This window comes from Camelus bactrianus, chromosome X (genome assembly GCF_048773025.1).
Source record: "Camelus bactrianus isolate YW-2024 breed Bactrian camel chromosome X, ASM4877302v1, whole genome shotgun sequence".
NCBI lineage: Eukaryota > Metazoa > Chordata > Mammalia > Artiodactyla > Camelidae > Camelus > Camelus bactrianus.
In genome coordinates, this window is record NC_133575.1 from 34,977,281 (window position 1) to 35,002,601 (window position 25,321).

A 25,321-nucleotide genomic window follows, 5' to 3' on the forward strand; every position below is an offset into this window, starting at 1 on the left:
GGGGCATTAGGTAAGGGAAGGTACTAAAGCACCAAGGCTGCACACTGCATTCGAAATCGCCCTCTGGCTTCCTCTCGGGGAGGGCTTTTGCTGTGTGGTTGGCAGCTGTCGGCTCCTTCCTATGGTGCTGCAGAGTGGAGACGCCAGGTATTCTGCTGACCACAGTCATTGACAAGGAATGAAACGTGACTACAATGATTGCCAGGACTTTGTTCTGGTTTGGGCTTCAAGGATACCGAAATATAATGTATAGAATGTAGTCAGTCTTACGAATTTTTAGAACCAGAAGAATTACAAACAAAATTAAAATGTCAGAAGTACCTATCTAAGTAACACGAAGTGTAATAATTTAACATTACCAAAAAGTCAGAAAAAGTAAATGTGAAGATTCACTCCCATCCTCCCTGAATCATGGATATAATTTCCAGTCATTAGCTACATTAAGTAAACTGTTGTTACTCAAGAAATGTTGTGTCATTATAGTGTCTGTTAAATGGGATATTTTAATATATGTTATGAGAAATATAAAAAGTCAGCATGACCATAAAATGCATCATAATTTTGCATTTGCATAATTTTCTGTTTAAATGCATAATGCTCATGCTATATTAGCTTTAAAGGCACACATGACTTTTTTTTTTTTACATAATACAGTAAGTCTACAGGGTAAACAAAAGAAGTGAGCAGGAAGAAATTAAGCACTAGAGCTCAACTGAAGTGGACCACAGGGCACCTGAAGCTGACACATTTGCCGAGGACCACTAGATCTAGAGCGCACCAGTGAATTTACTCTGCCTCTGAAAGCCCCCTACAAACCCAGGGAGTGACTAGCAATGTACCATGTCTCTCCCGCACTATGTTTATTTTCCCAGGTGCAAACTTTATATTCTCAAAATCAAGCTGACAAACAAATATCAACCAAATGTTGGACTTTATATTTAAAGGATCATATGATATTTTGGAACCTTTATCACATCCTTTGTATTAGGGTCACCTTTTAGTAGGACACAGGTAGATGTTTCAGTGACTTACAATATATATACAACTATATATTATATAATATATACATATATTCTCTGCTCATTATATATATATATAATTTTTTTCAAATTTTCAAGTCTACACTGAAGACTTGTTGATTCTAAACAGGCATTTACATTTATTAAAGACCAAATTATCCTTCCCAACCATCTAACGGTCACTGGCAGCTTCTCTACAGCAGCCACCACCTGCACAGTCCTGGCTGCCTTTGCCCTCAGCCCCAAAAACAAATATGCCCCATGGTGTCCACTAAAGAGGACTAATTTTATGAAATAATACAAGAAGAGGCTACCAATTTGGCCCCGTGGGCCCACACATTTGGACTAAGCTGGCATGCAGAGGTGGTGGAACTAATTCTCTTAATGAACCGAAGAGTGACACAAAGTCTTTTTCATTCCAACCCCTTTGTGTGCTCTGTGTGCCTTCTCCCACAATATAGATTCCCAAGAGGCCAGGAATACTATGCAGTAGGGACACCGAGACACGTAAGGTGAGCCTCGTCTCATCCCAGAGACAAAGCACCTTGTCTTCTAGGAGGTTGTGATCACTTAGGGAAGTGTGCTCATATGAATATTCCAAGGTTCAGAGAGGACTATGGGAGTCAGTCTCCCACACCCAAGCTCTAAATCCCAATCTGGGAGGTCAGCAACTTCCACCGTCCCCACTTAGCCAAGTACTGGCAGGCACGTGGAGTCTAGGGCAGAGAGCCGAGGAAGAGGGCAGAGCTGGCTGGCAGGTTTCACAAACGGAGAGGTTTGTTTTTCAGGTTTCACATCAGATCCTCCAGCTGCTTCTACAACTCATAACACCGTGTAACATAACTGTAGGTCTCTGCTCCCCTTCCAGCCTAGAAAGTCCTCACACAGCTCCGTAGCTCCTAAGTCTACTGCAATGACCTCTGTCCAGTAGCTGCTGAACAGATCACCAGTTTTCATTCTGAACTGGACTAACCTGATCTGAATGGAATTGATAGCTAAGCAGAGAGAAGCTGGAAACCTGTCTGAGCCTCACCAGGAAAGGTCGAGCAAACTGGCACCAGAGAATCCCCCAAGAGAACTCAAGTAAGTATATCCACCGTGGTAAGCAAGAATTCAGTGAAAAGAAAAGCATTTAGATTTCCATTTCAATGGCTTGACCAAAGCATGTACCCATACTCTAGTGAGGCAGAGAGCTACCAAGGAAAACAGAAGCCTTTGGCATCAGGCGGACAAGTTCAAGTCTTGACTCACCCTTTACTTGCTGAGTGACCTTTGACAAGTAAGCCCCTTTGAAGCCATGGTTTTCTCACCTCTAAAGTGGGGATAATGAGCCTACCCTTCTAGAATTGTTTGTCAGGAATAAATAAGACAATAAATGCCCGGTAGTTAGCAAATAACTCAATAAATGGTAACTCTTATGAGCTTAGCATCTGAAACTCAAAAAAGTACAATCAATCCTAACTAGGGAACAAAGATTCTAAGTTTTAAATATTACTTTCTAATTGACAGATGTATCACTTACCAATTCCATATTTAGTCTTATAATAAGTCTTCGTGAATTTGTCACAGTCACAGAGGAGCACTTTCCTTCCCCACACGTTGATGGTGGTTCCTATGGACAGGTCACTATCTTTGTAAAACTCTTGCTCTAATTTTTCTAGCTAAGAAAACAAAAGAACATGACATTGGCACCAGAGACACTCCAGAGACCTTGGCACTCCCTCCCAAAGGAAAAAAGATAATTAAAAAAAATTATATCATTTATAAGCAAATTTCTTAAATCAAAAGACAACCACTCAATATTAACATTTTAAAACATTCTTTAAGCTACATAGTGCTACCAAATGGCAATTCAATGCATATATTTATATGTGCACTTGAGCATGTTTATTACTGATAAACAGCAGTATCACACACACATTTACACATTCATTGATTTCATTCACAATCAATCTCCCAGGAGAAGGATATGTAACTCACCCTCCTTTCTAGGTTCCAGGGAAGTCACATTGGCAACAGTAATAAAATGTGAGGGTCCTTACCTTGCATTTATCCAGCAGGTATCTGTACACTCGGTTCACTGAATAGCCACCATACATATTGAGAACTGTTTGATCTGCTAACTGGCCTGGTTGATAGACTCCAGGGGGGCCATACTGGAAGATAAAAACCAAGTCAAGATGTGGGGGATGACCGTTAAACACAAGCATTGTCCTAGACACAGCAATGAGGCAACAGAGAGAAAAAAAAGGGATCCAAATTGGAAAAGAAAAGGTAAAATTGTCAATATATGCAGATGACATGATACTATACATAGAAAACTCTAAAAGGTCCACACAAAAACTACTAGAACTAATCAAAGAATTCAGTAAGGTAGCAGGTTACAAGAATAACGTACAAAAATCAGTTACATTTCTTTACACTAACGATGAGTCAACAGGAAAAGAAAGTAAAGAAACAATCCCCTTTAAAATAGCACCCAAAGTAATAAAATACCTAGGAATAAATCTAACCAGGGAGGTGAAAGACTCATACACAGAAAACTATAAACCACTGATTAAGGAAATTAAAGAAGACTTTAAAAAATGGAAAGATACCCCATGTTTCTGGATTGGAAGAATCAATATTGTTAAAATGGTCATGCTGCCCAAGGCAATCTACAGATTTAATGCAATCCCTATCAAATTACCCAGGACATATTTCACAGAACTAGAACAAATCATAATAAAATTTATATGGAATCACAAAAGACCTAGAATTGCCAAAGCATTACTGAAGAAAAAGAAAGAGGCTGGAGGAATAACTCTCCCAGACTTCAGACAATACTATAGAGCTATAGTCATCAAGACAGCATGGTATTGGTACAAAAACAGACATACAGACCAATGGAACAGAACAGAGAGCCCAGAAATGAACCCACAAACTTTTGGTCAACTAATCTTCGACAAAGGACGCAAGAATATACACTGGAATAAAGATAATCTCTTCAGGAAATGTTGTTGGGAAAACTGGACAGCAGCATGTAAATCAATGAAGCTAGAATACTCCCTTACACCATACACAAAAATAAACTCAAAATGGATCAAAGACTTAAACATAAAACAAGATACAATAAACCTCCTAGAAGAAAACATAGGCAAAACATTATCTCACATACATCTCAAAAATGTTCTCCTAGGGCAGTCTACCCAAGCAATAGATATAAAAGCAAAGATAAACAAATGGGACCTAGTGAAACTTACAAGCTTCTGCACAGCAAAGGAAACCATAAGCAAAACAAAACAACAACCTACAGAATGGGAGAAAATTTTTGCCAAGGATGAAACCAACAAAGGCTTGATCTCCAGAATATATAAGCAGCTCATACGACTTAATAAGAAAAAAAAACAAACAACCCAATAACAAAATGGGCAGAAGACCTAAACAAGCAATTCTCCAAGGAAGAAATACAAATGATCAACAGGCACGTGAAAAAATGCTCAATATCACTAATTATCAGAGAAATGCAAATCAAAACTACAATGAGGTATCACCTCATACCAGTCGGAATGGCCATCATTCAAAAGTCCACAAATGACAAATGCTAGAGAGGCTGCGGAATAGGAATACAGTTTGGTGCAGCCACTGTGGAAAACAGTATGGAGATTCCTCAAAAGACTAGGAATAGACTTACCATATGACCCAGGAATCCCATTTCTGGGCATACATCCAGAAGGAACCCTACTTCAAAAAGACACCTGCACCCCAATGTTCATAGCAGCACTATTTATGAGAGCCAAGACATGGAAACAGCCTAAATGTCCATCAACAGATGACTGGATAAAGAAGATGCGGTATATTTATACAATGGAATAGTATTCAGCCATTAAAAATGGCAACATAATGACATCTGTAGCAACATGGATGTCCCTGGAGAATGTCATTCTAAGTGAAGCCAGAAAAAGAAAGAAAAAAACCATATGAGATTGCTCATATGTGGAATCTAAAAAAAAAAAAAAAAAAAAAGAACATAAATACAAAACAGAAACAGACTCACAGAGATAGAATAGAAACTTGCGGTTGCCAGTGGGGAGGGGGTGGGAAGGGACAGACTGGGAGTTCAAAATTTGTAGATACTGACAGGCATATGTAGAATAGATAAACAAGATTATACTGTATAGCACAGGGAAATATATACAAGATCTTTTGGTAGCTCACAGTGAAAAAGAATGTGACAACGAATACATGGGTGTTCATGTATAACTGAAAAACTGTACTCTACACTGGAAACTGACACAACATTGTAAACTGACTATAACTCAATAAAAAAAATGTGAAAAACAAAACAAAACAAAAAAAACAAAAAAACCACAAACATGGTCCTGCTGAGGAGCACACGTGGGAAGAGGCACCATATAGTTCTTCTCTGCCATCTCAAGGACAGGCTGCATACTCCAGCCACCTTTCCCCATGCTTCCTCACCCCTTGTGGGCTGGTCTACATTCTACCCATCTTTCAAGGCCCTGATAAAACCCCATCTTTTCCCCTGACCTCTCCCATCCTACTGGCCTATCCCCAGTCCAAACTTCCATAGCACCTACTGCTGGGTTCAACCACTTACGGTGGTTCTCCAATTGCCTCATCAGCAAGTCACCTTTTCTCTTCACTAAGCTACAAAACTACAGAACACCCTGAGGAAGACACCCTACCCTGCCTTTTTCCCTTTACTCACTTAGCACCCTGCCTGCTCCTGAGCAAGGAAGCACTTGCTGGCAGAGAGAGGTGGTGTGGTGAGGTAGCCGGGACCATGGGGTGCAGTCGGCCTCTAACACAAACTGTGGCCTGGAGCAGGCCAGGCCACTCCTCAGTTCCACATGCACTGAGGTGGTCCAGGCAGGAAATACCTTAACTAACTTATATAAACCAATAGTGACTGGTTTATTCCATACAGATGAGAAATCAAAGTCGTCCCTGATATGTGTGATGTAAAATCTAAGTCTAAATGTGTGACCTTATGATGTATGGAGTAAAAGTAAGCCGCGTCACATAGAAAAATAGTACATTTGGGCGCAAACTCTCCCTTCGCCACTTCCTAGCTGCAGGACCTGGGGCTAGGAATTTATCTTCTCAGTTATTTCATCTAACCTCAACAACAGTACTCTTTGGCTTTCTCAAAGGATGCTGTGTCAAGGGAACACCCACTGCTACCGTATCTCTCCCCCATGAGAATGGGAGCTCCATGAGGCAGGACTCACTCTATTCTCCTTCTTACTGTAACCCCAGAGCAGGCACACAGTTCACACTCAACAGACATTTGTTGAATGCATGAATAAATGAAGCAACTGATGTCAGGGAATGCTGCAAATGTCAGGTGTGCCATTATTATTTTCTACTCAGTTTTCAAAGCCATTCTAAAAACAGGCTCCCCTGGCACCTCCTGGCCACTCACTGTGAATACCCCAGGGTTCACTCTGGGACAAATCCTGCCCCACCCCCCGCAAGCAAGCAACATAGCAGGACTTCTAGCAGTAGCCTCAGAGAATCTGGGAGAGTCTCCTGCGATAACCAAATAACCAGGGGTGGTTTGCCTCAGAAATGAGCATTACAGTAATCTTACCAGTAGCACGAAGAATTAAGTTGAAAAATACTTGATCCAAATAAGAAATAAAATACTGCACAGAGCCGGAAATAGGCCTTGATGTTTTCACACGTCCTCAGAGGTGTCTACAGGTCTTTAGATAGTGCTTTTTACTATATTATTTCATTCAATATTTATACTCACCTCAGGAGGGAAGCCTAGTTAATTGCATTTTGGAGATAGGGAAATATGCTCAGAGAGGTTAATGGCTTGCCCAAGGTCACACAGCTATTCAGTGGCAGACCCACAATTCTAACCCAGGCCTTCTGTCTCTGTGCTGTTTCTGCCATACACAAGTTACATTAGCTCTCTAATAGCCATAAATATGTGTACAATCAGTCTGACATCTCTTTTTAAATAGTAAAATGCAAAAGCTATCACTGTTGCTAGCCAGTGGCTAGTTGGTGACTGGTGGCTACCCTCAGAAGACTCCCTCCTGCGTGTATGCTTGTGTGTGCACACGCCCGTGCATGTGTTTGTGCACGCATTATGTGTGTATTCACAACCCAGACCAATAGGCTGGGGTCTCCTCAGTAGGCTACAGAGGCCAGTGCCCTGCCCAAGGCCACGAGCAGTTCTTAACCAGAGAGTCATTTACCTTCATAAGGCTCACTGTGAACTAAATGATGAAAAGGTAGTTCTCTTGTATTTGGCTTTTTTTCCTTTACTTGCCTTAAGCTCTGAATATTCCAATTCCAATTTGTCATATCCTCTGTATTACTTTCATAGATGTATATTAATAGAGGGCACAAAATGGAAGCTTTCTAAACACTTGCACTACTACATGGTAACCTGTCATCACGCAGTCATAATACATGACATTCCAGACAGTGAGTGACCAGAGTCTTTAGCCCACTCGGAAAGCAAACTTGGAAAGCGGTCCTCTGCCCATCGCTCACCTTAGGTAGCTTTCCCCTCTTGAGGAACACTGTCACAGGATCTCTTCCTGAGTTACGTGGCAACGCTTCTTTGATTTCGATAGTATCATCAGACAGAAAGTAACGCAGGATGAGTTCTCTACGGTCCCCGAACATTGAGCCTGAGTCATCCCACAGGCAGAAGAAACGCAGAACCTTCCTATCATAGTTGAGGAACTGTTTCAGAGTGTCGAAGGACTCGTAGGGACATAAGGGCTCCACGCAATCCAGCGTCTGCAGATGGAGAAAAGGTCAGTGATAGTTGAGATTTTCCATAGTCATTTCTGGGATGCAAGCAGTAAAGGAACATAAAGATATCTTAGGTATCTTTTCCATAGACTATTCTGTAGTCTTTTTAAAATTTCAACTAACAACATACATGATACGCATATGTAATCAGTTTCAACCTTAGAAATACAAACAATCAAGTATCAGGAAGTTTTGCATTAAACATTATTTTAATATGCTAAAAAATACCTCTATAATGTTTTTGGAAACTGACTTTTCTCAAAGACTTAAAATTCTTGTTGAAGAACAGATGAAACTAATATATGGTGACAGAAATTAGAATAGTTACTGCCTCTGGGTAGAGGATTGATTGGAAAGGGGGACAAGAGGGCTCTCTGGGGTGATGGAAATATTCTCTATCTTGATTTTCGTGTTGTTTACTAAATTGCATGCATTTTTCAAATCTGGTCTATGTGTAGGCTTTTAAGATGTATACATATGACTCTACGTTAATTATATTTCAACCAAAAAATTCTTTTCACTGATAATTCCTATCTACCTATCCTTCTTAACTCACCCAAAGATTTTTTAAAGGGAAAAGGGAAGAAATATATTCAAGGTTTTATTTTGCTCAAAAGCTTTATAGATATTGAGGAACTCAAATGCCATGGAGAGCTTCCCAATCAGCACAGAACCACTGCCAGGGCTCCATACCCCAACCCAGGAACCACTGGCTCTGCAGTCTTCTTGGCACAACTCTTCCCTATCCGCATATTCTCAGACCTGCTTTGGAGCAAAACTGCCCCTCCTCTATCTCATGTGGCCTCACGCAGTCGTTATAAAATGAAGTGCTCACTACCACAGGAGATGTAGCCCCACGTCGGGTTTTGTAATCTTACTTGTAAATTCTCAAAATTGTGTCTCTGTCCAGGGCAGTCTAGGTGCAGACTTATCCCCAGACAGTGGGGGAGACATCATGGCCTTCCAGAAACTCTTCAGTCCCATCCTTGATATCTACATGAAATTATGGGATCTCTGTTTTCAGCGATTGAAAAAGGTTTCTTTGGCAATGGTAAGGCCTCTAAGAAATGCATTATTGACCATATACCATTGGGGCTTTTTTCAGTTCAAGTTAAATTGTTTAATTTTAACTTTACATTTCAAGGCAGCAAACACTGGAGAAGTAAATGCACAAAAGTCAATATAAAAGCCTCTTACTAAACTCCTAATTTTCCACAGATTTCTATATTTATTGAAGAGCTTTCTCTCTGAGGGAATAAATGCTAAAATGATTCTCCTAATCTGAAAGAAAACTATTTAAAACATTTCTTGGCTGTTCTTGGGAATTATTTTGATTCCTGGAACAAAAGATTTTTTTTTTATGAACCTATGAAATCACAGAGTGTTCTATGTATTTCATATAGTGCATCATCATTCACTATCACTGTCATATAATACCAAGTATCAATGAAGAGCATAGCTAGATGCAAAGAGTTGTAATTTATACAGATTCACTTCTTTTAGGTTCTCTCTGCTGGTTCTAAAGACTTTGTATTTATGGAGACCCTTTCATCTAGGGCATTTAGAAAAAAAAATTAAAATGAAGCCAGGCCATAAATCTCCTTGCACACCAATACACACGAGTTTAATGACACAGGGATTTCACCTTAGATAGTCCGGGATCAACAATATATATGTATTTCTCAGGAGGGCTGCATGCCTACAACATTGAAGGACAATTCTGCTGGGGCTAGGAGGCACGAAGAGATGAATGATCCTACATGCAGCTTTTAACAAGAGATCAAAGCAGAATCAAAGGAGAATTTTATTCTAAATTTTATATTATCTTTCTGCAAAGAAATTAATTACAAGATTTAGAAACAATCAAAATGAGACTAAATTAATCTATAGGGATACAAATGAGAACAGTGTTTATCCCTGGATGGGGAGAAGGATAGATTGGAAAAAGGCAGGCGGGAACTCTATGGGGGAATGGAAATGTTCAGTATTATGGTTCTGGTTGTGGATTACATGGGTGCATGCATTTGTTCAGACCCATCAAGCTGTATACTTAATTTCTGTGTATTTTACTGTATATAATCATACTTCAATAAAAAGAGAAAAGAGAAACAAATGATAATGATGAAAAATCATGGCAAGAAGCAAGAGATTAGAGCAACTCCCAGCAAGAAGACTGGTGTGTATGTGACCTTCCACATGACACTTGCCCTTCTGGGGCAATGCCCGTCAGAGACTCCTTGTAAAACATAAAATTTGGGCAAGGCATCATTTTAAAAAAACTTTGGAAAGACTACACTACTACTACTAATTGGGATCAGACTTTGAAGACAAGCATCTTGTCATCATGGAGGTACATCGGAATCATGGCCCTTCTCACTCTGGAACATCTCTGCATCTGATATCACCATAAAGGGAGTTGGGAGTCCCCAGAAAGAAAAAAAAAAGGTGCACCCAAAGCGTGGTTCAGCAAATCAGGAGCACAGAAGCAAAGATTTTCCCAGAGTTAGGCAACTAAAATAGGAAAAGAAAAGCCAGGTAAGTGGGCTCTACTCTTACACTGTCAGTGACCACAAGACCAATCATGGGCTCTTAGAAACTACCCCATGTGGGCGGTTCACTGAAGACTCCTACTGCCTGGAAGGGAGGCTCTCCACGGAGACAAGTGGGGATGAGGGCAGAGAGTGAGTCCTGCACCGAAGCCACCACCCAGCCTTCCCTCCAGCCCCAAGGAAAACAGGACAATCCCAGGGACCATGGCCCCCCAAGTCCTTTCACTTCTGCGTCAGGACTACCAATATCCTTCAGTGACACTCCGCAGGGATTCTCACCCTAAAGACAATAACTCATGGACGGGTCAACCTACCTCTCTCCGTAACTTCAGGTAAGGATCTTCTGGACATTGTCGCGGGGGGTTTACTTTGACTCCTATTTTCTTCAGAAAGTTTTTTGTGAATGTATCACAGTCATAAATCTTGAATGTCCGGCCATAAAAGACAACGTCTGTGCCGACATTGAAATGATACACGGTATAAAACTGATCCTCATCCGGAGGTGGGAGAGAAATCCGGTGACGCCGGATAGAAGTTCCTAGGGTGTGAAATAAAACACAATTGTTTCATCGTGTGGATAACCAGAAAGAGATCCCAGAACATCTTTCTAATAACCCTGAAGCCTTTCCCACCTCAGTGAAGTGGGCAAAGGGCTGGTTCTTGGAGGCAGTGGGATCAGCATGTTCAAACTCTGAGGGTGCCAGAGGGGGCTGAGACGTCTGAGGCCCAGAGTTATTTGATCAGCCTTGCATGTTGTTAAAGAGTTGCCCAAGTGGTGCTAGGGAAGAACTTTCATAAACCATAAAGGCTAGGGCAGGAGGGAAGGGGGAAGGGTGATAAACAGAGTAACCTAATTTACCAGACACTGCCTTCATGTCTTTTCCCAAAACCAGCCCGCTCGCTTTCACCCACTAGCACTCAAAGTGAGCACACTAAACAAGGAACTAAGGCCCCAAAGCAGAGTGCTCACAGAAGTGCACTCTCTCGGTTGAAAAAAATCAGCTAATAAACTTCACTATGGTAGATGCCAACACCATGATTTACAGCATCTATAAGCACGAATGATTTAATGCTGCTTTGAAGCTTCTTGGAGTCTTCTTTCCTCTACAAACCTCTTCTCCCTCCTTCTTCCTCTAGAGCTTGTGTCTGCCTCCACCCAATCACCCCCACGAAGTGAGGATAATCAGAGGCATCAGTTTTAGCCCGTGTTCTGGGCTAAAGGTTCTGGATCTCATCCCATTTTCTACTTCCAGCCCTATAGTGCCCACTCACTTCTCTTGAGAACATGGACCCAGGGTCCCCAAGTATCCGCAGATGGTAATTAGCCATCCCTAACTAGATGAGTGTACCAACCAACTACACCACATCATACCAGCCAACTTACCCAAACACTGCTGAACCCTGTTATCAAGAATTGTTCAGGGTTTGAGATTTTATCCTACATGTAAGCTAACAAGTTCGCCTGCCAGTTTCATGGATGCTGGCAGAACACATGAGATGCTTTGGTTAGAGGCAAAGGGCAGTTTATCACTCACAGTAAACAGTAGACAGAACATCAGCATTTTTGTACCAGTTTCCTGAGCCCCAATTCCCACAGGGTGACACAAGGGCCAGGTAACTTCTGCACACGCAGTGGGTTACATTACAGGACAGGAACCCTGAGCTTCAAGAACCTACATCTTTTATAACGGGAAGTAAGCATTCCTGCCTTTTGTCTCAGAGGGAGAGATTACCTTTATTAGACTGGACAGTAAACGTCTGCTCTTAGTTCTGGAGGGAGACACCCGCTCCACCTTCTGAAGCTGTGAGCAAACCTGCACTTTGCTCCAGAAGGAGAGACTGTCTTTGTCTTCCAAAGCTGTGTACTATATAAACACCCTTGAGAAGACAGTCCGGAACAAAGAGCAGTCAGTGCTTGCAAGATCCCCAAAAATGCAATATACCCACAGACAATCATCTCTCAGCATCTGTAAACTGACTAAAGCCTGAGACTACTGCAGGAGCAAAGAGACAAGGAGGAAAGGTAAGTAGAGCAAACCGAGGGTCTAATGATTCAAGAAAAATTAGCTTGTTTGACCTCTGTAAGGAGGCATTTCAGTATGAAGATGTCAAGTAACCTTCTTCATATTTTGTATAGCACTGAGAATGGTGCTTTTTCCCAAAGTAGAAATACTTAGAAATTATTCATTCTTTATTCATTAAGGAACATTTAATGAATATCTTTATGTGCCAGGAACTGTGTTGAGCTCTGTTCCATTATCCTACTAATCATCTTTTCACTCTGTTGAGGGGAAATTAACTAAAATCATTTTCATCTTCTTTTCTTTGTAGCAGTTTTTAATTATTTGGTACATTAAATTAAAACAGTAAAACTATAAAATTAGAACTAGCCTAGAATATTTTTTAATGTACTACATAAAAGATGATATAATTTTACTGCAAAAAATTATACTTCAATTAGCCCTTAATTCATGCCACTGAAAACAGTATGCAAATTATTTAATCATTCAAGATTAGACATTTAGAGCAAATTGCATACTTAAACACCCATAAAAAAAGCATGGGCATTTCAGGTGTTTTCACGAACCATTATATATCTTTTTAAAAATACTTATATTGTGATGGTTTTTAAAATATATAAGATTTATTCAACAGCCAGGAGCTTCTTTAGGAATTCCATCTATATTACATTTGTACTTTATTATAAAAATTCAAATAAGTAAGTCAGGGCTGATTTCTGCTCAGTAAGACTTCAAATAGGAATCCTATATTTTTCTAGGTGGGAAGACCTGGCCCACCCACTGAGCTTTTAAATAATAGTCATCACAATCATCATCATAGCCCTAGGATATGTTTTCATATATTTTTCTCATTTAATCTTCAATAATCCCATGAAGCAGATCATGCGTGAAATATAAATATTCAGTTTATGGCTGAGAAAACCAAAGTTCAACATGGTTAAGTGATGTGCCCAAGGCCACGCCCTCACAGATGGCAGAAACAGATCTTAAATCTGGATTTTCAAGCTTTAAGTTAATACCATTACTTTCCACAGTTTGCACTGAACTGTATCTCACTGCACTATAGCTGTAAATTACTTAAGTGGAGGGGGGAAGGGAAGGTCTTAGGCAAAACAGGACAAAAAGAAGGGGAGAGCTGCCAGCCACCGTGAATCAGAGAGAGATGATGGAGCTGCTCTGCCAACAGAACAGCCCCTCTCTTCCCTAAGGGTAAATTTCTGGGAAGGGCTCACTTGCCAGCGGCAGCAATGCCCCCTCCAGGGCCAACACCACTGTATCAGCTGTCCCCCCCTCCCTTAGGAGCCTGCATATCTGAGACCTCTACACTCTTCCTTATCTTTGGCCCCACACTTCTCTCACTAGATGGCTCTCAAGAGGCCAGGGAAGTTCTTTGTGGTGACAAAAGAGTCCTGACCATTCATGGGTTGGAAAGAGAAGGCAGGTCTAACACTAAACAAGAGAATTTTAATAAGAAGAAATCCAAAGTCACAAATCCATGTTAATCATAAAACTAACGTGGGCCGTGTGAAATATACGCATGAAAGCTTTCAAAAAATATATTTGGGGGATCGCTCAACTGTGTCCTTTGAGGGGATTGAAATTTCTATTTATTGGTATTTGAATGTTTATAGTCTTCCATGAAAAATGGCAGAAACGCCACCAGCGGGAGTTTGTTCTGGAATATCACAGAAATATGTAGGATGCCATGTCTTTGGCACTCATTAAAGAGCACCCAAGATCATCAAGGTATATAAATAACAATAACATTACAAAATGAAAAAACAACAACAAAAAGCACTATATCTGCCCTTTAAATGCTCAGATGTTTATCTTCTTAACTGGCCCATAAAGACAATTTGGGCAGATGTCCAGGCATCAGGTGTCTGCTTTTAAGCTCTTCCTTATCTTCATATTTTACATCTCTCTTACTTTTTAAAGGCCTTGCTGTCTAATTACACTCTGCAAGCTTTAACTTTGTAACATTTCCCTGTGGTTCAGATCAAAATGATGATATATCCATTTATGTTTAACGTGTTTTCATTTCATTCCATTGGGAGTTGCTTTAGATCTTTGCTCATACCACTAAATTCGGTTTTTAGGAATTCACCTTCAAGAATTAAGACTGTGACCTCTTACATCTATCTTAATGTTAAGTGCGTTTAGTTCATTTTAGTAACTCTGCAGACCTGAGGTACGACCATGTCTAGAGGCAGGTATGTCTCCGGTGAATGAATATACAAGTGGAATGTCTACTAAACTCTGTATCCTAAAAATACTAAGACCATTCACTGTGATCAGACAGGACAGGCCATCTTTTCCTCTTGTGTTCACTATTATTCCCTCACTTAAATTACTACTCCATTTTAATTTTTATAAAACATCATCTTTGGAGTTTGGGTTTCATAAGAATAACTTTTTTAATACAGCTAGCCTGATACCTGTCTTGCAGCAAAAGAATAAAAAAATGCTGAATTCCATATCTCTGATGAAAATAAGAAACAGTAATACTATGCCTCTCTCTCTAGCTATTGAATGAGCCCCAAATGACAGCACGGTGGGTGTTGGGGCCTCTCGCATTTCTACCTTCTTGCCTGGTTTTCCTTACACACTCTATGATCTGCTCCCAAATACCTCCCAACTGCTCGCCTCACCACTCTTTACCTCATGCTGTTCCTTCTGACTAACGCGCCTTCCTCTTCCATCTGTATCTGGAGAAACCCTTGAGGTACCACTCAAACGCCTTCTTCTCTAATGGATAATGGCGTTTTCTCCTCTGATCCCTCAAAGTACCTCGTATCACTTATGATGGCTGCATTGTATTATGGACACTGTCTATCACTTTTCCTTTCCTTTTTCCTTCCCTTCTTCCCTTCCTTCCTTTCTTCAACAAATTTATTGAGCAGGCACCATGCACCAAGCACCCATCTTCACAGACCAGTAATTTACCTCCACTCTTAAATTCTACTCAGCTCTGTTCAGGGACAGATCCCTCCCCAAGGTCCCAAACCCTCTGGGGTTGCCAGAATTAGCAAATTGAAATTATAGATGCCTGGTTAAATCTGGATTCCAGATAAACAATGAATAACTTTTAGTATGCCTCATGCAATATTTGGGGCATAGGTATACTAAAAACCTCAAATTTAACCAGGTATCTTGTGTTTCATCTGGCAACCCTAATACTGTCCTACCAATGCACTTTACAGGACGCATACTTAGATACAGTATATGTCCAATATGAGTGTGCTACTTCTATTTTGTGATGACATTTCCCTGATTCAGGCAGATTATCTTAAAGTATTTATATATATAAATACATCACAGTTCATATACACATAAAAACATATATATATATATATAAATAATATATAAGAAATACTACTTTATATATATAATACTACTATATATATAAGAAATACTACCTCGTTGAGGGGCCAAAACCAGTCACTAGCAGAGATCAGTATTCTTAACCAAGGATGCACTAAGAATCAAGTAGAAGCCATTTCTTGAGCCCAGGCCTACAGAATCAGAAATGTGGCCAGTGGGCCACGAGGTTCCGATGCTCACTCTCCACTGAGAACAACTGGCATAGACCTTACCAGAAAATCACGGCACATTTCGAATGGTAATCCTTTCTTTAGCATAGATTAGCCTGGACTTGGCGGTACTTGACAAACAATCGTTCTGTCAGACAACTGGAGGTAAAACTACTGGGATTAACCTCTGACATTCTTGGCTCAGTGAAACACTGTTTTAACTATATTCCAGCAGAACAGCAACAAATTCTATAAATATAATATACCCAATCAAAAAGAGAATGCTGCCCTGGCAAGAAACGAAAGCAAGTCTTGAAGAGCAATAGTGACTTGACTTGTAACGCAACAAGGATGCATTAATCTGTTGTTCTGATTAGAAGCTGCACAAAACCAAATGCCTAGTTTGGCACCATGCTAAGGGATGCTGCCCTCCCTAAAAAAAATTGCATGATAGGAGAGGCAACTAAAAGGAAGGCTATAATTCATCCAGGTGCACTAATTTCTGAATGGCCAGCTCCACAAAAACAAAAACAAAAACAAAAACAAAAACAAAAACAAAAACAAAAACAAAACAGGTGCATCTGACCTCACAGTTCATTTGGAAAGTACTGAAACCCTATGGAAGTTAACAGGAGCACCATCAGTGCGCGGCACTTAGATGTGACCCCTAACCCCCTTCCGAGGGTCCAGAGGCACATGAAAAGCCCTCCCAGGCCACTCAAGACACAACTGAAAGAAACACTACCTACCTCACCCCACAGAGGTCTGAGCCCCTGGCTCAGTAAGCTCATTTCCTTTTTCCCAATCGTTTAATTTAGGAAAGCTTAGAGAAGGCATTTAAATGAATTTCCAAAGTATCCTCTGTCGTAACAGACCTTCCTGAACAAGTAATTGTCGTATTAAATATTTCAAGAGAGACTGGTTTCTTTCTAAACAAAGCTTGATGACAGAGTGCTTACTTGTGTTTACTTTCCACAGGATTTGCTATCGCCCACCCGGCATCCCCACTCTGCTGACAAATTCGCCTCATTACATATCGTGATTATGATGTATTCTGTACCCATCCCGTGAGCTGCATCCTTGCTCAGGGAAATGTCCTGTCACAGTGAGCCAATCAGAAATCCTGAAAGTTTCAAAAGAGACTTTAACATTGTCTTTTTCTGAGGTGTTTTTTTTTTTCTCCCCTGAGTCTTTATGAATAACATTGCCTCCTACTTACATAAAAATCATTTTCAAATAAATCATTCTATCTTCGATTTGCCTTGGGAATCTGCCTATGTGAGATTTGAAATCAAGAGGCTGAGAGAATCTAAAAGTCTTAATAAAACCCTTTCCAAGTTTCTCATAGAGGCTGCATTTCATTTTTCTTCTTGGAGTTTAATAAAACTAAGATTCACTGGACAGGGGTCAGTGAGCTAAAGGGATATGAACTTTTGCTTAAAAAGTAATAACAATAAAAACATAGTGCAAGTCACTCATGCAAGTTCAGGATGTCCTATGACCTCCAGTCCATCACTTGTATAAATGTGATGTCATTTGGGGAAGGTAATCAAAAAATAAATAAGCAAAGATTAGTTAGGGAATATCAGAGCAAAGAATTTAAGTGAAAATTGACAGGAAAAATTTTTGCTAAAGCAATAATGTCATTTACCTAAACTAATGCACTTAGGTAAAAGAGATGTTCATAGAAATTAAAAGCTATAAATTTTCTTCATGTTTTGAAATAATTATTTAAACGTTTTCTAATCTAGTCTCGTCAATATTTAAAAACTGCATTACATATGTTTAAAATGACCCTAAAAAGTAAAAAGACCTCTTGTCCCCTTACAAAATAAAATGCCACACTTTCAATCTTAAAAGTTTGTGAAAACCTTTTCTTAAATATCAAGGCATTTCCATATTCCCTAAAAGTTTTATCATTAAGCCACAAGTTCTCCAAATAAAAGGACCAGGGAGTAGATGGTCTGTCAATCAGTGCACAGAATACTGAGAACAGCTCATACTGCCTCCCCACACCAATTCTCACCTTCTCCCTCCACTAGTAACGTAACACTAAACCAAATCTTCTTCCTCTTTCCAGTACCTCAATAGCGGCTCTCTTCCAACATGGTAGAATGGACTGATTCTGGTCATGATCTGGGCACTCCTGATTCCCAAGCCACATCTCTAGCCTTTAAAACACATCGCAAGGTTCCACCTGCCCAGGGGGCACCATCATACCGATGTTCCAACACAACTTCAAAAGCCCCACGACCCAAACAAGCACCCCCCAGCTCCATCCCCAGTGCGGCTCCTTTCTCCATGCTCCTGGACTTCAGTACCATCACCAGCTTCTCAACCACAGCTGAGCTCTGAAGCAATCAGTTAAGGTTCAGATGCAACGAATGATTTCTCTAAGTCTGTTTCTCTTCTGTAAAAGCTGATGATGACCTACTTTAGACGGTCTTCAGGGTGATTAAATGAGATAATGATAAAGTAGGTACTTTATCATTTGATACTCCCCTTCTTCACTCTATATTTAATCGCTGGCCAAGGCCCATCAGCTGCCAACCAAACGTCTATAAAATCTTTCCCCTATTTTCTGTTCCTACTGTTATTGTCCTGGTTTGGATCCTCAGCATTTCTCACCTGAATAATCACAAAACTCTAGGACTAGTTGCCTGGCTTCCTTTCCTCTCCAACCTGCGTGCCTATACGTATATGAGTATAAGAGGTATACCTGGGATTGGGTATAAGGGGCCTTACTTCTATTGTTCGTTTTCCCAAAACCCAGCACAGTGCCTGGCAAGGAGCGAGCATTCAACAAACATTTCACGACGATGCCGACTGGCTCCAAATTAATCATCCAGACATCATGAAGCCACACTCTAAGAAAAACCCCAATCTCACAAGCACTGAAGGAAGTCCTTTGCATAGTGATTCATCGTAACATTATACTCAGAGACCTAAGGTCCTAAAATTGCTGTTTCTCCCCCTGGAACCCATGGTGGTATATTAATGTGGAGGCACTGGGCCCAGATAAGTAGTAAGCAAAGTTTATTCACCGTAGGCAGAAAATCGTAAGATGTCTTAAATAATAATTTGATAGTACTTGGGGCATATATATGTTAATCATAGAAAGACAGGGATGGAAGGACCAAGAGATAACTAATTTTAAAAATGTATTAAATATACATGAGGCATCTGGGCTCTAGATATTCATGAAACACTAAATATATATGAGGCAGTTAATATTCATGAGTACTCAATATTCATGAGGCCTTAATCCGGCCACTCCTTCATTGGTGACACCCATTCTGGCCCCATATGTCCTTTGCTCAAGAAACGCAAATAAAGGCCATGACTATTCAGCAGGCTTACTGGCAAGCTACAGCTCTGGCCAGGTCCACTGGTCACTACATCTTTCCAATAGAGTAAGTGTGTGCCATGAGCCTCAGGCCCCTTTTGCCTGTGGTCTTTCTTGAACTTCAACTCTGGTCTTCAAACCACGCTATTATCAGGAAATGTCAATGCAACAGAAAGAGAGCAAGAGGACCCCTGCATACCCCAGGATCTGGGCAGGGTGGCCCTTCCATCCACTTGTACCTTCTCCTAAGTGTGTGAACCTCTCTGCCTGCACCTCTGTGCCAGCAAATTACTCCTCTTATTGACCTGAATTTCGACTCCCTAGGTCCTATCCTTGAGGATACTGAAAATTAGGTCATCCCTCCTCCACATGACAGCCCTTTAGACGTCGTAAGACATTTATCAGGCACACCTGAGTCTCCCCTCCAGACAAATATCCCTTTTCACTACTCTGCCCTACACATGACAAATTTCCAGTCCTTTCACCATCATGGCTGCTGTCCCACGAGGCAGCCAGAACTCAGCATAAACTCCATTACAAACTCCATAAACTCCAGAACTCCATTACATGGGAATCCCACGTAAAGGACTCCCAGCACACACAGAAGAAATCAGTCACCTCCCTTCATCTCTGCCACGCTTCTACCAATGCAAGCGAGGGTTAGCGTCTCTGGTGGCCACATGACAGAGTTAACGCTTATCTGGTGGAAGGGGAATGTGGATAAAGCTGACTGGCACATGTGGGGCGAAGGAACAATGGCCCTCTCTGGAAGCACCATCAGAGTCTATACTTAATAGGGATGAGGATGAGAGAGTAAATGAAGCAAATGGCAGTGAACTCAAGAAAGGAGAGAGAATCCCAATCTGGAAGTGGCGGTGGAGAACAGTCTTCTGTCTTCCGCTGAGGGTATTGTGAAGGAAGTAATATGGTCACGGTGGAAAGACCAAAGAGTTTGGAGGAAAAAATCAAAGACACAGGAGAGTTGGCAGCATGGGAAAGGAGACAAGGCTGCCACAGAAGAGTGAGTGGCCACTGTTGCGGTGGGGGGGGGGGGTAGAAAGCTGAGAAGTCACCTTCAATAACTACAAGCTAACAGTACATTTATACTCACCGTTGCCAAAAGGAGTGTGGGGTCTTTTAAAAAGCTAGAGAAAGACAGTATATAAAGGCAGGAGTTAGAAGTAAAAGAACTATAACTCTGCTTTAGATACCTTGAGGCAATCCGCTGTTTTTCAATGCTGGTTCATTTACTTGAATTGTGTCATCTTCAAGGTAGAAGTAGATTTTATAGCGTCTAATTCTATAGTTTTCTTGCCTTTTATCAGGCACTTCATCTTCCAAATAGGCATCAAAAGATAATACCTGTTGGAATCACAGAAAGTAAGAAGTGAAAATAAATTCAGCAAACTTAAAATCAATAAAGCTACTGCCTGTATACGTTTTGTTAATGTAAAGAAAAAATTGAGGAAATTTTTGCAAGAAGAAATTCTACACATCAGCTATGAGAATGGATATACAATCTAGGTTACAGTATATAAAGATTATTTTATATTTTCATCACTCTGGTCAGAATGAGGAAATTATATTCAAGCAATAAATCCATCATTCAGCTCTACCATAAATTGAACTAGCGCCTGTCCTTGGAATTTCACAGTGGGATTCTGTATGTGTTAAGAGAGAAAATAATATTCTTTTCCAGAAGACAAATATGAGTCTGTCATTTTTTTCCCATTAAAAATAACACAAAGCTACCCTGGTTCTCCGACAAAATTATTCTGACTTCTGGTCCTGCTGACTGCTTGCCTTGAGGCAACTGAAACACGCAGGGCTGAAATTCTTCCAATGCACTGGAGACCCCACCCTACACTTCTTCAGTAACCTCAAAAAGCCTAGCTCAGTGCTAGACCCAGTCTTATCTTATTGGGTGTGTTAGGGTGGGAGAGAGGTAGACATTAGGAGAGGTGGATTCTAAAGTAGTTACAGTAAAAAAATCAGAGTCGAAGATATCCTTGAAAATTCCTTAACTACTTTGGAAAACCGTGCCTCTCGGTATGTATAACACAGTGCATTTTTCTCCCATGTTGAACCAGAAGACTGCCTCTTCAGCTGAAGATCAGCTGAATTAGCTTCCATAGGTTCGGGTGCCATGTTGTATGAATAATACATATCTTTAACCTTTAGAATCACTTTCAACACAGCGACCTGCTCACACACACTTAGAAAGACATGGTAATTAAGGACAATGGAGGGAACAGTAGATTTAGGCTACCATTTCAAGCTGGACCTGGGGCACAGGCTTCATGAGAGCTCCATTTTAACATTTCCTTGGCTCTCCTTTTTGTTCAATTTTTGTAATTCAAGTTGCAAAAGTTAATTGTGCATATGTTGTAATACCATGTTAAAGCAACACAGACAACATGATTAATGTGAGTAAGTCTGTTAGGTGCAATCTACCCTCTAGGGGTGGCCAGTTACCCTAATTAGAAACACACGCTCCAGGATTGTTTAGCAAATTTCTATCAGAAGCCCACACTTCAGAAGTGGCTGACAAAAATGCCTCAGTCATTTATCTCTGATCAACAGAAGAGGATTTATTCATCACCATAAAGAATATGAGAAATGAGCTTTAGTTAGTGAAATAATTGTATTCAAAATGAATGGATCAATTACAAATATTGACCAGGCCCTGACTTTACCAGAACAGCTTCTAGGAATCTAGTGAGCCCAGAGATCTATACCCTTCAAAATGGCACCTTGGGCTTCATTCCAAAATGGTCCTATCTTCAGCTGCTCTCTTGGGGAACGTATCTGGCCTGATTCCAGGTAGAAAGTTAGCTAAATCCACTACGAGAATGTTGTCATATTTGTGTTGAGTGAACATTCCAGGTAAGATGCCACCGGATGGGTACAGGGTTTCCTTCTGACGTGATGAAAATGTCCTGGAACTAGACAGAGGTGATGGTTGTACAACACTGTGAATACACCAGATGCCTTTGAATTGCATGCTTTAAAATGGCTAATCATTAATTTTATGTTATGTAAATTTTACCTCATTTTTAAAAAAGATATTGGTCACTGAATTGTACTGAACACTAAAATGGTAAATTTTATGTTATCTGAATTATACCTCAATTTTTAAAAGTAGGGGGGGAAAGATGATGTTGGAACATCTCAGAGGACAAGAGAGCTGGGCTTCATGAAGCTTTCAGTAACAGTAGTGAGTTGGAGCAAAATGTGCCACCCTAGAATGTGCCACTTTGACATGTGGATTATTCTGAGCTGAAGACAATCAGAGCCCAGCAGAGGCAGGAAGAACTTTCTTACCTCCCACTTAACTGCCTAAAAGAATTTACATAGGAAACCTGCACCAGGAAGAGAGCTATATTACCGGAGAAAACGTTTTATATCAGAAAGACTTACCAGCATCACAGGGCAAACATGTGTTTACCAAACACTTGCTCTTCTCATCTTCCTACCCTTTGAAGCCCCGGACCCCTACCCACTTCTCCTTAGCTCAGATTGGCATATAAGCCTCCATTCCTGACTGCCAAGGAGTCTCATATGTGTTGGGGGTTCCCATATGTACAAAATTTGCTTTTCTCCTGTTAATCTGTCTTATGTCAATTTAATTGTTAGACCAGCCAAAGACTCTAGAAGGGAAGAAGGGAATAGTTTTCTGTTCCTACAATAGTAGTCTATCTGAAACTTTTTTTCTTTTTAATTGGGTAGGAAAGTGTGGCGAGAATATTCATATCTCTCACCTACCTCTATGCATTGAATGCCACTGATATAAATTGATGCATGACCAAACTGCCACGGATCAGTGGACAACACTGTCATGTATGTAATCATTAAATATTTATCAAAAGAAATGATGCATTCAAAGAAAATAAAGGATGCTAAATGGGAACAAGGAGAAAGAAAGACATTATTTTAGTCTAGGCTTCAGTATTTCTAGAAGAGGGACAGACTGATATTTCACGTTCTGGTCCCCCGAGAATACAGGGCTGACGAACTTCAGCATGAAAGGTAGAGAGCAAGTCAGAGTGGTAGAGACAGAAAGACAGAAAAGGAAGAGGGAGGGGAAACTGTGAAACGGGGCAAAGTAGAACGCAAAGGAAGAGATACCAAATAGACTAAAAGTGATCTCACAAAGATGAAAGAACTAATTGCAATGGAACTTGATGCACCAGAGAATCCAGAGAGAAAGATCTAAAAAAAAAATTGCTAGAAATGAAAATTTATAGAAACATAATTATGATACAAGGTTTCATCATAATTTATGATGTCAAGCAGAGACTAGATAAATAAGGTCCTAGAGGATGTAACTAGCTGTAATTTTCTTGCAAGCGGTATGTAAATGTCATTTGGCAGGCTGTGTGATCTTCTATTCCCCACAGGCCTCTACAAGCCCTACTGTATTATATGAGGTTACCTGCCTGAGCCCCGAGGCATTTGGATTTTTGATGCTAGCCAAGAGGATCGGAAATGTGAAATCAATTAGCATTAAATAATAGATATATGATATTCCCTCATTAGAAAGGAAATTTTTTAATGTGAATATTTCTGAAATCAGAATCTTTTTATAATTAAAGCCAAAAGAAGCTCGAAACAGTCAGGAATGCATCTGAAGGAAGAAGTTATGACTTGATGGAAGGTGCAAATTTAGCCTTGTGGGGAAGGAGTTAATTCTATTTTCATGTCAATTGAGTGCTTTGCTTTGCAGTGCATATCCCAAATAGCTAGATTTTAACACATCATTTTGGATTCCTAACTTTCACTTAGAATGTTTTGAAAATGATTACTGTCTGATGCAGCACTGACACGGAAATAATTGTGTATAGAAGACTGTCCATCACAGGCTAGGCGATGCAATCATAAGGCAAAAACAAAAGCCTAACCTCTCAGAATAAATCACAGAATTTTAAGATGGTGAAGTTGGTATGACCAACGCATGAGTCATAAAGACTATTACTCAGGAACCAAACATCTAAGTGCCAAAACCTCATGGCTGAATTTCTAAAGCAGCTGTTAGGAAAGAAAGAAGCACCAGTGATGTTCAATAAAGCTCAACATTCTATAAAGAGATCAGTATCGTAAGTCTACATTTAAAACATTGAGGTTCTATTTGATGAAAAAGGCTCAGACTTAAATTGTGAGGTACTAAAGAAGAAGGTACATAATAGTAAGGATAAATACTTGCTCTTATAGGTTAGTAGACAATAACAATTTGTGTACATTTAATGCAGTGTTGTTTATTCTTCCTGAAAAAGCTGTTATTAAATTAATGGTTTCTCTTATAATTATAGAATCTTAGAATTAAGGAAATAAACCATAATGAATTTTGTATTGCATAAAGAGGATGGTTCCTTTATACATGACAATGGTATAGTTAAAGAAATTTATCATTTAAACAGAATGTAAATAAGTTACTTATACTATATAAGTAAATAATAAATAATAAAATTATTTTATACTAGATATTATATAGTAAAATAATGAACATCAATAATATAAAATATATAAATAACAAATAATATTTAATATAAAATATAAATAATAAAAAATATATAAATATAAAGCAGAATATAACACTGCAAAATATGCCTCTCTGGCATAAGAATTATCTTGAGCTAATTATTTTTAAGAAATAGCAGAGAAAGAAGCTCTGAAATCTGAGTAGAAGTTACCCTTTTCTAAGAGACATTTATACTTACAAGGAAAATCTCCACTTGTGTCTCTCTGCACCAGGAAGAGGAGGATGACTAAATCTCTAGAAACTTATCAATGGAGAAAGCATGGAATTAAATCTGCATAACAACTATACCCTCCTTTCCCATGCTTTGCCTGATAACCTCCCATAACTGGCTCTCCCCACCCCCAGCATCTTTTGCCTTTAGCTGGAGCTAGTGTTTAAGGTGGTGGCTTGGGCTATTTTGAAGAGTTACTCAGTCTTCCTGGGTATCTCCCATGTATACAGGAGGTATACATACTAGTAAACTTCTGTTTGCTTTTCTCCTGCTAAGCTGTCTTTCATCACAGGGGACATCTCAGCTAAGAACTGAGATGG

The 25,321-nt window shown here is 40.0% G+C and overlaps 1 protein-coding gene across 1 annotated transcript in view; it reads right to left on the bottom strand.

Moving 5' to 3' along the window:
• EFHC2 (EF-hand domain containing 2) overlaps positions 1-25,321 on the bottom strand; it is a 168,910-nt gene that overhangs the window by 85,838 nt on the left and 57,751 nt on the right. Inside the window, exons 3-7 of the mRNA XM_045505194.2 lie at positions 20,463-20,613; positions 10,666-10,889; positions 7,536-7,787; positions 3,062-3,175; positions 2,542-2,680 (exon numbers count right to left, since the gene is read on the bottom strand). Of these exons, the coding sequence (XP_045361150.1) occupies positions 2,542-2,680; positions 3,062-3,175; positions 7,536-7,787; positions 10,666-10,889; positions 20,463-20,613 (880 nt within the window). The remainder of the gene's footprint in view (positions 1-2,541; positions 2,681-3,061; positions 3,176-7,535; positions 7,788-10,665; positions 10,890-20,462; positions 20,614-25,321) is intronic.